The sequence below is a fragment of the Tympanuchus pallidicinctus genome, unplaced genomic scaffold (assembly GCF_026119805.1).
Source record: "Tympanuchus pallidicinctus isolate F22 unplaced genomic scaffold, pur_lepc_1.0 scaffold15, whole genome shotgun sequence".
Classification (NCBI taxonomy): domain Eukaryota; kingdom Metazoa; phylum Chordata; class Aves; order Galliformes; family Phasianidae; genus Tympanuchus; species Tympanuchus pallidicinctus.
In genome coordinates, this window is record NW_026294669.1 from 1,536,185 (window position 1) to 1,550,184 (window position 14,000).

Genomic DNA, 14,000 nt, shown 5'->3' on the forward strand with positions numbered 1-14,000 from the left:
GGGAATGGCTTCAAACATGTGATAAGCTTGAGTGATCTTACGCCTGTGGCGATGATAACATGGCTCTCCCTCTTCAGTTCACTGGAAAAAAAAAAGGGGGGGGGGGTGATTCATAAAAGTCTCAACACCCCTCTGGCCTGACTTGGAGGGAAGTGAAGCTGAGGGCAACTGCAGCCTGGTGTGTGTGAGGGGTGGTGGTGCGGCACGTGGGGTTGAGTGCAAGGTCAGGAGAGCAAAAGCTGTCAGGAATGAACTTAATCAGAAGCAGATAATTGCATGAGATTATGCTCTCCCAGATCTCTGACTTCAATGCCCTTGGTGTTGTAGAAAGGAGTTAGATGTAGATGTGTCTACAGAAGTGCTCTGCTGCTGTCACCAGGAGCTCTCCATCACTGCCAGCAGAGGAAAACGGCCCTGATATTTACAGACGTGCTTGGGATGCTGGAGTCTTGGTGTGAAGAACTGAGGAGGTGTGAGGACCAGGACTTCATTCTGCAAGGCTGGCCCAGCCGCTGGCATGGCTGGCAGCATGGTTATGTGTGCCTGAGGACAGTACTTAGCTCTTCTTTTCGCAAGGATGAGGAACATTCTTGCCTTCCATTGTGCTCCTGGGGACAGATACAGGGTTTGCTTCCAGCAGAGTTCACTTAGGATAACAGGTGCATTTTTATTAGCTGCTGTATTATTATCAGGTGCCATAAAGCCCAACAGCAGTAGCTTCCCTGGAGCCTTGTGAGGATCACTTGATGCTTTCAAGAGCCAAAGTAATTAGAAACGAATAAAGCAGCTTTTTTTTTAAACTGTAGCAGCTTTAGCATGGTATCTTTTATCACTAAAAAAACACCTTTTTTTCTCTCCTGGGTCTTCTGAATAGCTACTGTGGAAAAGAGGGACCAGCTGCAGAGATTAAAGCAAAACCAGAGCTAGAGGTGTTCAGCTGTTGGCTCCATCATGCTCCTCCCTACCAGCAGCTGGAATAAAACACACATCAGTGTTCCTAGACAGATTTTCACTCTTCTATGGCTTGAATCAAAAAATGGAATTTGAGAAGTTTGCGTGTTACTCAAACCTTGTGGTTCAGATGTTATTTTAGAGAATAGGGATGTGAGCCTTTGGGAGTCTTGCTGATGTGGATGCTTGTCTTGGGACATGGTTAGTGGGCACAGAGGGGATGGGGTGATGGTTGGGCTCGGTGGTTGTAGTGGTCTTTTCCAACCTTAATGATTCTGTGATTGATTATATAATTTTCGTTTCCAGAGATCTTTAAACTGCAGGCCTTCTGTGTGTGTAACACCCAGCAAATGCGTGCTGTAATTCAAGTGAGGCCTAGTCTTGCATGGCTGCTGTGTTCATTTGAATGTTACAGCAACAGCCATAGGATTTTAGCAGTAAGTCTATTTATTTCCAGTACTCCTTATTTTTTACCAGATTTTTAGATGTGAAAACACAATCTGTGCTGAACTGAAGGCTGTTAGAGAAAAGAGATGTGACTGCAAGATTTCAGATTCAGAGAGGGATCATGAAAAGAAATGTTACAACAGTTGCCCTATTTTCTAATAATTAGTATTCACAAAGAGGAAACGTGTTCTAACTACCTAGTAATTTCCAAATTGCTGAGACACCTAATGAGTTGTCTTAAATAAATTTACCAAACATATAGAAGGAACTAATTACTGAGCACTTAATTCCAAAATCGCTGCTCAGAAATGGTTACACAGCTGGCTTGTGTGTGTGCTGGTTATTCAGCAAGATGATTTGATTGGGAACTGACCCTCATTCTGGTGGGCTTCTGCTTGCACATCCTGCTGGTGGCCTGACCCCTGGTCAGCATTACAACAGCTGTAATGTATTTCATAATTCAGGAGGACACTTAAAATAAGGACTGTGCTTCCTCCGTAATCCCTGCACCTTGTTCTGCAAAGCCTTTGTGCATGGAAATAGCCCTTTGGTTTGCTTGGCGTGTAGGGTTGCAGGGTCCCAAGTGGCATCGGAGATGTTGTAACAAGGGGTGAAAAATGGAAAAGACAAAGCAAGTGAAATCCAAATGAAATCCACCCCCCCTTTCCTCTCTCCAGCTCCAGGTGTGATGCTGGGGATTGTGGTAACTCCCAGTAAAACTGCAGTATTCCACTGGGGAAAATCTAGCACACAGCAATTTCCTGGCCCTCCATCTGGCTGCAGTGCAGTAATGCTTTCATGCCAAATGAACAGATACCCACTGGTTTGCATTTGCTTCTTAATTATTGGGCAGGTGATGTAATTAAATATGCCTGCCTGCTGTCAGCAATAGGACCAGGTGAGGCACCAACTGTGACCAACAGTAGTGGCCGTTGTTATTAAAAACGTTTGGCTGATTCTAAATCCGTAAGGCCCTGTTTTTTGTTTTCATCTAAAAAGAGGTTTGCACTTATCCTCTCTCTTGCTTACACTGACAACCTGACTGAAGTAAGCCTGCGTTTTTGGGCACAGCACATCACATCCCCTCACGAGACTCTGATTGTGTTGGTCTTGGAGTGAGCTGTTGGTCTGTAACGAGCAGAACTGCCATGAAGAAAGAAATGCAGACACAGGTCCTGGCAGCACACAGGCCTGCAGCCAGCGCTGTGCCTGCTGGTGCTCCTCCAGAATGCTGGTGAGTTCTGTGTGCTTGCCAAAGAGGTGTGCAGCCTCCTGTGAGCTGTTTGCTGACCTCGATTCTTGCTGAAAGGTGCTGAGGACATTTGGTCATTCTTCAAGTTGTGCTCCAGTTCTTAGTCATTGGGACCCCGAATGTCAAGCTGAATTCCTTTCCGTGTGTGTTGCAGCCAGTTAGAAACCAAGTACTGTGTGTGTTTGCGTGTGCAAGCCTTCATGTGGGAAAGGAGCATCTGGGGAGCCAGAATGGAAACTGTTTCTTCTACAGGATAGCCTGGGGTTTTCAGGTCAGTTTTGTTCCATTCTCTTGCCCTCTTGTGGAGAATGGCATCTTGCTCAGTGCCGTCTGCTATATGCTTGATAGTCTTGGGGAGCTTCTGGAGTGCTGTGTTGTGCCAGGTTGTGTCTGGGTTTGTGTGCTGATGAAGGCTCTGCTGACTTCAAGCATCTCCCAAAGCTGCAGCAGGGCTGGTGTTGCAGGGCTGGTGTTGCAGGGCTGGTGTTGCAGGGCTGGTGTTGCAGGGCTGGTGTTGCAGGGCTGGTGTTGCAGGGCTGGTGTTGCAGGGCTGGTGTTGCAGGGCTGGTGTTGCAGGGTCGATTTGCTCTTTGGTTCCTCTTGGAAGGGGTGAGTGCAGCATGTGCTCGGAGCAAAGTGGGATTTGACTTCTCCCATCACGGCCTTGAGTTCCCCATTGAGTTCCCCATTTTCCCATTGAGTATCCCAAAGCTTCACTTCTGTTTGTAGCTGTTGGTTTTCTTTTGATGGCACTGAATGCCACAGCCGTCCCCTCCTTGCTGAGAGCAGGATGCTGTTCTTTGATTTCTGTTTAAAAGCAAATGAGAAGTTATGTTGTTAGGAATACTTGAGGACTTTTTATTTGCCTTTCTAAATCTCAGAGATACCATTTCCTGCCCTGGAATACCTCATTTTTCCCAGTTACCCAACTCTTGCTCAGCTTGTTGGGATTGAAGAGGATTAATGTTCCCAACTGAGGAATTCCTGGCAGGTGGGAAATGCTGCCCTGTGGGGTGCGTTTTGCTGAGAAGAAATATATTTAGAAAAATAGTCTTCAGTCCTTTAAGTGATTGTGGATGTTTCTCCTTTGCATTCTGACAGCATCATGGTCAAAATGTCTCTGGCCCACGGCAGAGCTCTGCTCTGGAGTTAGTCACCTTTAAGATATACCTTTCTTTCTGAGCAGTTCTGATGTCTAAACCATGCTGCAATCTGAGTGGGCTGCATTTGCTCTTTATTGAAGAAGGGTGATGACGTTTTATTGGGATTATTAAAAATAATGATGATAATAAACCAACAGCTCCTGCAAGAGCACTGGGAGATTCTCCAGCCCTGAATGCAGCACTGCCCTGCTTCCCTGGGCTGTGAGAGTGGCAGAGGTGTGGAAGATGTGGATACAGAATGACACCTCAGGATTCTACCCAGAGGTCCACTTCTGATGCTTTCAACTTTTTTGGTAGCAAGGCAAATGTGAACAAGCAAGCAAACAGAATGCAAGAAGCCCAATGACTGTGTCATCGCTCTCCCCTGGGATATGTGGGAGCTGCAGCCCTGAACAGGTATCCATACTTTCACATCTGCCTGCAAATGTAAGCTTTGCTTGTAATTAATTAAGAAGCCAACTTGTTGCAGTGCACCGTCCTGCTGTTGGCTGTCCCCAGGATCCCACAAACAGGAACGTGCCAACAAAAAGTAGCATGGAGGGGAAAGTTGCATTGTGCTGTGCGAGCTGTGTTCAGTCCTCTTTCCAATAGAAACCATCTGGACAGTGGTCTTGTTTTGTGCAGTAATATTCTCATAAGCTCCCACTGTGCTTGAGTGTCTACCAGCAAGTTTTTGGTCGAGGTCTCCAGCAGCGTAACAACATGAAGTGACGTCTGGTTCAGCCCCCCTGGCTCCTTGCTCTGTTCTGCAGCCTTGGCTGAGCTTTGTTGTGCCTGCCATGTGTGCTCAGCATTGCTTGTTCCTGGGCAGGGGCATCCTTTGCAAGCTCACATGGCTCTTCCCCTGCAGGATGCCTGCAGCTAGAGGATGCTGCTAAGGGCTGAGGTAGAAGCCATCTCCGATCAGGGCACAGTTTCAGAAATGCTTTCTGGTTAAGATGGGCTCTGTAGCACCCTAAATCTTTTCAGAAGAAGCCACTTGTCATCGGCTGACTGGAGCTTCTAACGGATTGATGCTTTAATTGCAAAAGCTATGTGACAGAGTGTTACAATTTACGGCTGGATGGAGAGCAATTCAGATCTGTCTATTTCTGGCACTTGGAAAAAAAATTATTTGCAACCTCACTGAAATAAAAATATGCTATTTTCTGAAACCCTAACAGCTGAAAGTCGGTCTTTTCTTTCATTCTTTTCTTTGCCAGCAGCTTTTCAGCCCCGTTGGCCCTTGGAGGCACTGCATGCACTGCTCCTTCCCAAGGTTGCTCTCTCTCTTGGGGGATCGTGGGGCCAAGGTTATGTGGCTGTGATAATTGGTCCTCCAGTCTTACAGATGAATATGGAGTCTTGGATGCATGCTGTATGCCCAAATAAGCAGCTTGTCATTGTAAGCAGCAGAGGAATAAAGAAATAAAGAGGATCTTTCAGATTAAAGTTTCAGTGTACAGAGAAATGAAAGTACCTTCTCCTCTCTGTTCTTTCACTCTGCTGTAGGCACCCGGTGCAGTTTGGTTCTCAATGCATAGGTCAGGCAGTCACACTTTCCTAAGGGCATGGAGGCATCTGAGGCTTTGGCGCCATCACATCTGTTGCAGTTTCTACAGATGTGGGCTGTCAGCCCACCTTGCTGCTGTTGGTGCTGTACCTGCACCAGAAAACAAAGCTTAAATACAAGATGCGTTGCTTTTTTCCATATAGTCTCAAGTAGCAGCAGCTACTTTGGCAAAGGCTACTTTGTTCTGACAGCTTAAAATAGGTCAGTGCTCAGCCAGAAACCTCTCAAAGCCAGCATGGGAAAATATGTATCCGGCATAGGCATCCCTTCCCAGGAAGTCCCTGGTGGACTCCCCACATACCTGTGCTCCTCTTGCAGTGCTGGGCAGCACTCGGAGGTGTTTTGGAAAGCAGTCCCCTGACTGCTGTTTCTCATCTGTATTTATTATTACACTTCCTGATTTATTATTCAAAGGCTGTGATTACTTTCCCTTCTCTCTTTTAGCTGCTGCTGAAGCTTTGTTGCCTATATAGTAAGAAAGGCAGTGGTGAGCACTAGCAGGCGTTTTGCATCCTCAGTGCATTCAGTGGTGAGCGTTCGCTGCTCTTGTGCAGTGCTGTGCCTGGCCGTGCAACCCCAGCTCTGCCTTTCCTTTTGCTCTAATTACTTTGAACAATGTATGGAGAGCAGGCTGTCATTTTAGGCCTGCCATATTCAGCCATATAGATGCAGTCTCCTGCTAGCAGCTTTCCCCTTTGGTGGGGGAAGGCGGCAGTGCCCCTTACTGGGCTGTAGGGTTGCACTGGGAGCGTGTGGTGGCAGTGGGTCTTTGCCAACTGATAGGGGCTCCCATCTATATTTAAGAGAATGTGCCTGGTGTGGTATAAATGCAGAGGTTGGTGACCCTGCCTGTGGTGGCCGGGGTTGGAGATTGATGATCTTTGAGGTCCCTTCCAACCCAGGCCATTCTGTGATCTGGGATTCTGTTTGTATGGATGATAAGGGGACTGACTGTTACGGTAGGTTACGTAGAAAGTATGTCTCTGTGCTGCAGGATATAAAGCAATTCAAGGGAAAAAACAAAAACAACCATTTGAAAGACGTAATGCTGCCATGGTTCTTTGGAACAAAGGTAGAGAGAAAAATTTCAGAGCTTTGTAGAGAGAAAGATGTGCATCTTCAGTCTGTTGCTAGAAATGCGATGACTTGGGAATTATTTGCTCATGGAACGACAGAAAATCTCAGGTTGGAAAGGCTGCCTTTGGCTCTACACACACTGAAGCACGTGGCACGCCATGCTCAGGATGCTGTGTGGAAGGAGCCCACCCTGCAGGTCATGCCTTATTCCTCCCAATGCACTGTTACATTCTGCTTCATTGTGTTGGTTTTCCTTCATAGCGTTGCACAGCCTTTGTGTTGCCCTGTTGGAGTAGCTTTTAATAGTGTGATTTTGCCACTTTTCTGCTCTTGAAGAAAAGAGCGGTGCTGTGTGTGAGTGGCAGCGCGCAGCAGGGAGGGAAGTGCTGCACAATGATGCTGCATTTACAGGGAGGGCTGGCTCTAACAAGCCCTGTGATACCTTAATTGTGTCTGATGTGACCTAACCCCTGCCAGTCCTCAGTCTGAGGTTGTCAAACAGGGCTTGAAATCTATAAAGGTGTTTGTACAGTGCTGCAACCGAGCTGGATGTGACTGCATGGCTGTCAGTAAGGTAGCAGAGGCATTCTTTGGAAGTGGAGAGAGGTTTTTCTTTTTTTATCTTTGGTTACAGTAAAGCCATATATTTCTCTACTAAGTTCTGCAGAGCCTTGTGCTAGAAGCAATATGTAATAAATAAACCCACCAGGTAGAATTAGGAAAGGTGTTAGCATATTTTAAAAGCATCTGTATCTGACTTGGGCTGGGGGTTCTGTTTCTCCGGTTTGTTCTTAGCAGTGTGATTTTCCTTCCAGGGCTCAGCAGATTCGTACACAAGCAGACCCTCAGACTCTGATGTGTCTTTGGAAGAAGATAGGGAAGCAATCCGCCAGGAGAGAGAGCAGCAAGCAGCGATACAGCTTGAAAGGGCAAAGGTGCTTTCTTTTAAACTGTAGTAGCAACTGGTTATGGGGCATTTGTCATTTGCCTGGTGTTAAGATTCAAACTGTTGATTTCTAATGGTGATGGCATCTTTTGAAGTATGTTGACAATCAAGTGAAATTTCCTGCAACCAAAATTGGGGGGAATATAGTGTAAATATTCTTGTATAAATGGGGGTCTTCTTTAGGGAACTGAACTCTCTGTTTCACTAGTTGTGTGAAACTATCAGGTCTGAATTTTGATGTATTTGGCAAATACCCTCCACTAAATTTTTGGCAATTTGATACAGAAAATTAATTCCTGATTCAGAAAAGTTTCCACTGTTGATAATGTCTGTTTCTGTTTGCAGTCCAAACCAGTAGCATTTGCTGTTAAGACCAATGTGAGTTACTGTGGAGCACTGGATGAAGATGTCCCTGTCCCAAGCACTGCCATCTCTTTTGATGCGAAGGACTTCCTACACATTAAAGAGGTAAAAACGTGTGGCAGTTATTCCCTTTAAGAAGCCAGGGGCTGCAGTTGGAGCAGTCATGTCTGAACTGAAGTGGAGAAAACTGAACACAGACAACCGAGCAGGAACAGGAGAGTACAGCACACACATGGCATTAGTGGTGCTGTGATGGCACTTCGTTCTTTCCACAGTTGAAATCAAGTTTGTGATGGATCTGATGTAACACAAAGGGGTTCTGTTGGTCAGGGCGTTAAGTAGCAGCAGTTTACATCTGGTCTTTGTGGAAGGCTTGTGGGGGAACGAGGCAGAATAATAGAAGAATAAAAGAAAATGCTGACGAGGCTGCAAGACAAAAATATGTTAAAATAAGGAAAAAGGAATGGGAACAAACAAGCCCTGAATATGGATTTTGTAGAGGAAAGTACTGTTATTGCATGTTGAGCATATTTTCTGCAATTAGTTATCTGAAGTGAGCCCTTCAAATTTGCATAAACTCCTGTTGTTTTGTAGATTTGTTTTTAGACTTGCTGCTTGCAAATATGTTTTTTTAACCTCTGCGTTCCATGTGTTTATTTTTGGGTGTTCAGTATTAATTTTTCCCTTTCTTTGAACCTTAGCCCATCATTGCTTCAAAGCTCTCATCTCCCTGAGTCTGAGCATATTTGGGAGGGAAACACCTGCTGCTTCATCTCTGGAGACAGAGATTGGTGGTAGAATGGGGGAGTTGTGCTTGAAGTTCTTTGTCCCTGGGCACAGGAGAGGCAGTTGATTTGCATGTTCCCTTTTCTAAGTTTGCTGGAAGCAGATGGAAGTTTGATTTTTTAAAAAAAAGCATTATTTTATTTTTAGTTGGTTTCATTGTGTTGTTTAGTGTGATTATGTTTGGGTTTTTTTTAATATATTGATGTGGAACAATCTTTAAACAGTCTTCCATGTTGAGGAAGCAGAGCACTGAGAAGTCTGACTCTGCCTCTCTCTGTGTAGAGTTGCTTTTCCCCTGTGCTGCATGCCCAGGAATGTGCTCCTTTCTATCTGGCACCACACCTGAGCTCTCCTTCCTGAACCTATCTTGAAACTTTCTCCCCTCAGGAAAATGTCCTTTGCTGCACTTAGAGCAGAGCTGGCTGCAAACAGCTGCACTTGTTACAGCAGAGATCACTTCTGACTGCCTTCCCTGACATGTTCCCTTTCAAATCAGGAGTGTACCGTACCTGGCTGTCTTTCTCCTTTGCACGTTGCAGCTGTTCAGGTAGCTCTGTGCATCAGCATTAGCACAGTATTTGCTCTTGGTTTCCCAGCATGTGGCTGCATTCATTGTCCAGCCTTGAATGTGCTAAGCTCCTGTTCGTGCTGCCCTGTACATTTTTCATGAGGTGTGTCACAAGTCCTTGTTATGGCTTTCTGTGAGCATTCCTCTGAGATCCAAATGGCCAGGATCACACTCCCTCCATGCATAAACCATGTGGCTTACAGGTGTTCACTTGCCCTGCTAGGGGTTCAGCATTTCTTTGTTAATGCTGAAGCCTTCAGCCTGCCTGAAGCTGTAACTCAGTACGATTTGGGGAATGGTTCATGGCAAAAGGCTTTGCAGAATTCATTTTCCAGTGATCTGATGGGTTTCCCTGGACAGGAATAACCATGATTTAGATTAGATCCAGATCTTAGAATAACACCAAACTAGGTAGAAGTCAGGTCACCCTGCTGATGAGATGAAACATCAGCAGTAACAGACGAGTTGGTATGTTGAGAGTGTGTCCTGCATGTCTCCTGTGTCTCCTACAAGACTATATGTTACGTGCTTACTTCAGAGAAGTGCAACAGCTACTGACAATATGGAAGACATTATGGGCATGGCAACCAGTAGGAATGAATTGTAGTCCTCCCACATGCTGAATGCAGAGAATAGCTTATGGAAGGTAATAATCTAATGCAAATAGCCCTGCTTCCCTTACTGCATTGTTATCAGTTGTGCTGTTCAGTTCTTCTCAGCATAACCCTGATTCAGATCTCTTGTCTAGAGGTGTCATTCAGAACTCCACGTCTTGCTAGTAGAAGAAAAGTTCCCATGTTCAAGCCACACGTTTGGAACCAAAATCAAATAGTTAATCCTCAGAGGGCTCTGATTTGAGAGTCATGGCATCACAGAGTGGTTTGGGTTAGAAGGGTCCTTAAAGCCCATTCAGTTCCATCCCCCTGCCATGGCCTGGGATGCCTCCCTCTGGTCCGGGTTGTCCAGAGCCCCCTCCAGCCTGGTGTAAACCTGTTCATCAGAAACAGCTCATGCTCCTTGCGTCTCCATCACCCTCAGCCCCAAAGTTGTGATATCAGAGGATAAGTCACAGCAGGATGTTTTGGAGCAGTTCAAGGACAGTTGCCTTCACTGAAATTTACTCAGACTGTCCGCTGTTCAGACTTCAGTCAAGTCCTGTTTTATCAGCCGGTACGGAGTTTAGAATTGCAGATGAGATAATAGGGAGTTCTGGATATGAAGCAAGGCCAGAAACCTTTCTGTGTTCCAGAAATACAATAATGACTGGTGGATAGGGAGGCTGGTGAAGGAGGGCTGTGAAATTGGTTTCATTCCAAGCCCGCTTAGACTGGAGAATATCCGCATCCAGCAGGAGCAGAAGAGAGGACGTTTCCATGGAGGGTAAGGATGCTGTAACCTTTTAAAATAATTTAAAATCTTTTCTGACACTGGACAATATCTTTCAAAGGTCACTTGATTCTTTTTTATTGCAGTATGTATGAATGAGTGTTTGATTTGGGATTCCAAGCAAAAAGATGTGCTTGCAGAGGGTAGGCATATTAGCTGTTGGCTGTGAGAAGGAAAAAATGTGTCTTGGCTTTAGAAAAGAGAAGTTATACATTATGAGTGGTAACACTCAAAGTTTCTGAAGGGAGAGAGAGTTGTGTCCCCATGGGCTCTGAGTCAAACCTTTGGTGCTCTCTCATATTGGCAAGGTTGTGGGATTTTTCTTTTTTTTCCCTCCCTCTCCATTTTTGCCCAAACCAGACTTTTCAGATGTCATAGAGTTGAGTTTTGCATTCGACTTCCTTTCCTCTTCATCTTCCAGCCTGGCCCTTCTTCCTCTCCACACTGCTGCATCTGGGGATAGCAAGGCCTGGGAGAATACAGGCTTGTGTGCAGGACTGGGGGGTAAAACTTGTTGCTCCTGGTCTCAGTTTGGATATTGAAGTATCTCTCTTCTGTAGGCTGAATAATGGCTAACTCTTTTCTCTTGGGAAGGGGGGAGATTATTTTGCTACTACCACATTATTCCCACTAATTGAAATTGAAATGTAGATAAGAAGGAACAAAAAACTGTAATGGAGGAGGGAAAAGAAGGGTGAGCCAAATGATTCTAGGCCTGATAGAGAGCAAAAAGGGAAGCACGATTTCACCTGTGTAGCGCTGACAGGGAATTAATGCAGTTAATCAAGGTTGGGAATCATCTCAAGTGTAAGCTGTCTAAGGAGGTGATTTTTTGAGTGATTGAGCAGCACGAACTGAGCTTTATTTCAAATTGATTTTAAGTTTCTGAGAGGGGTTCACAGAAACCAGTGTATTTCAGTGCATGGAAGGAGGGGTATCACGTGCAGGAGCTGCTCAGGATAATGATTCATACATAACATATTAGCTGAAGAGTTCTCTGCTGGTGTGAGTGGACGTGACTCCACTGCAACAATCTAATCTCACTTGCAGAGAATACTGGGAATAAAACCCACTCTGAAACAGGAGAAATATTGTAAAATAGGACAACATTGAGATTTTACATAGTAAACAGACCCAGAAGTGTTAACACAGAGCAAACCTAAAGGGGTTTTTATGTCCTTGAATGATGAGAACTGCTGCTATCAGTTACAGTATCCCTGTACAGCATTGTTACTGTTACAGCACTGTCCAGGAGATGTATGGAATGGTTTTGCCATTAAACAGTCCCTGCTCCAGAGAGAGCTGGCAGGAAAGTGGGGGCAGAACGCTGCTTTGGCCTAACATCCCCTTGCTGGTCAGTCTGCATGTGGCTAAGAATACTAAGTACTCTTTCTGATACTGCAGGAAATCAAGTGGAAATTCTTCTTCAAGTCTTGGAGAAATGGTTTCTGGCACGTTTCGAGCCACACCTACTTCCACAGGTAAGGAGAATTTTACTTAAGGCAACTCTTGCTATTTCTGTTACTTCTATTTTAAAAGTCATGTCTGAAAAGTGTGGGTTTTCCCCCTTTGCATTATTAGGATGTTCTGCTGAAAGTACACGTGCAGAGGTGGAGAAAGACATCTATTTCCAGACATGCAGTAGTTGCTAAGGGACTGGGAGTAAAAAGCCTCAGGAAAAAGGGCAACTGTGCCCAGAACAGAATGAGTGACCAATTTAAGTAGCGCTGATGGAAAGCAAGAAGTGTGGAGTGAAAGGAAAGGAGAACAGAGTGGGGTTTTGCTTGCAAGCGTTACGGTTGCTATGCACAGTGTGTGTTTAACCAAGTTCTTGTTTGGTCTTTTAGCAAAACAGAAACAAAAAGTGGTAAGTACCCTTCTGCTTTCGTTCTATATTCCTCATTTTGAATGCGTAATTCCCAGATTTCTCAGTTTGATTAATGATCTGAAGGAATGCTTTCCTCTTCCAGACAGAACACGTTCCCCCATACGACGTGGTGCCATCTATGAGGCCCGTTGTCTTAGTGGGGCCATCGCTGAAAGGCTATGAGGTATGTATCCCAGTGTTTGCAGTCAGTTCCCATTTTCTTGCCCATGGTTTCCTTTGATGCATTTGGTGTGTTGGCCTGATTACCAACCAGACATCCGTAAACTACACAATTTTAGTCAAACTAGCACGTGCTTTGAGCTGAATTAATCCAAATTTAGAAGACATTTCCCCTGTAAGGTGATTCGCATGTTTTCACTTGTGAAAACTTCACGTCTTCCCACAAAGCTCTGTGCTGGCAAGCAAAATAGCTGGGCTGTGGTAGCACATCCATATCTGTTCTGCAGCACCTGAAACTGAACATGGGGACCAGTGAAGGTCATTTCAGTGTGTTTTCTTCGTGTCTGTCTTCTCATTACATTGCAGTATTGAAATACAAGGAAACCTTTAGCCCTTCTAAATTATTTGCCTCTCTGCAACATGGAGGTGGGTGTGATAACAGGTGCAGATAAACAGGAGACCCATTTGTCAAGATTGCTGCAGATTCAAAAGAGCATTTAGCACATGCTGAAAGACCAGAGGCTTTTAGCAGGGCCTGTCGGTGAACTTACCCATCTGTTAAGTGCTTTGCCAAATTAAGATCTAAATTAACATGAACATAAAATCAAGGATACGCTTCATTTAGCTTAATTAATGCTGTTAGTACTTTATAGGATATTATTAAACATTGGAATGGCTCTTTTCAGAAGGTTGCAGCAGGGTAATGTTAGCATAATGCGATGTTCTTACATCACTTTTTTTAGTAAGAATGATTAGAAGTGTAGTTTAGTGAAGCAGGAATGAGGTACTTCATTTTCATCTGCCTTTTAATTTTACGGTGGTGTTTCGTGATAGGAGTAAATGTCAGCCATTGGTTTTGATGGTGCTCCACCACAGCTTAATTTGTCTGGGCACTGAAGTTTGGTGGGGAGAGGAGCCGTCTGTTGAGTGCATACCTCTGTACAAGTATGTTCCCCCTCTTTGTGTTAGAAAATAATACTAAATCCGATATCTTGAACATACAAAGGTGTATAAATGGTACTGCAGTTAGGGTGTTTTCATCCCAATTTTGTTCTACACAACAGAAACACATTGCTCTTACTTTGCAACCTGTATGGAAAAGTTCAGTGGTATTTTTTCTGATTAAGTTCTCTGAGAAGCACTTTAAAGGTAACCTGGGAGAATTAAACTGCCGAAGGCCTGGGGCTTTGGTGCAGGTCGTTTCTATGTGTCAGTAGAGTTGTACTGAAAGGAACAGTCAGGAAAGCAAATGATGTCTGTTGGGGCTGAACATCTCTCAGATGCTCTCCCTGTTACAGGAGCGGAAACGTGTTTTTTCCTCTTTGTAGGCATCTCAGAGAATAGTTTTGCTCTTACAGCAGCCATCAGACAGAACAGATCTTGTATCTGAAGTCTTAGGCCAGTAATAATAACGTTACTATGGGGGAAAAAGCAAGGGATTTGTTCAACCCAAAGTCCCGTG

General features: G+C 44.8%; 1 protein-coding gene across 11 annotated transcripts in view; it reads left to right on the forward strand.

The window, feature by feature from the left end:
- CACNB4 (calcium voltage-gated channel auxiliary subunit beta 4) overlaps positions 1-14,000 on the forward strand; it is a 103,501-nt gene that overhangs the window by 39,653 nt on the left and 49,848 nt on the right. For 10 of the 11 annotated variants that reach the window (XR_008204712.1, XR_008204714.1, XR_008204713.1 and 7 more), the window contains 6 exons: positions 7,258-7,377; positions 7,734-7,856; positions 10,355-10,485; positions 11,896-11,972; positions 12,339-12,358; positions 12,462-12,542. Coding sequence is in view for 7 of the 11 variants with exons in the window: in XM_052675229.1 (XP_052531189.1) it covers positions 7,258-7,377; positions 7,734-7,856; positions 10,355-10,485; positions 11,896-11,972; positions 12,339-12,358; positions 12,462-12,542 (552 nt within the window). In the remaining 4 variants the exon portion in view is untranslated. Of the gene's footprint in view, positions 1-7,257; positions 7,378-7,733; positions 7,857-10,354; positions 10,486-11,895; positions 11,973-12,338; positions 12,359-12,461; positions 12,543-14,000 lie in introns of those variants that run through there. The other variant, XM_052675236.1, reaches the window with a different exon arrangement.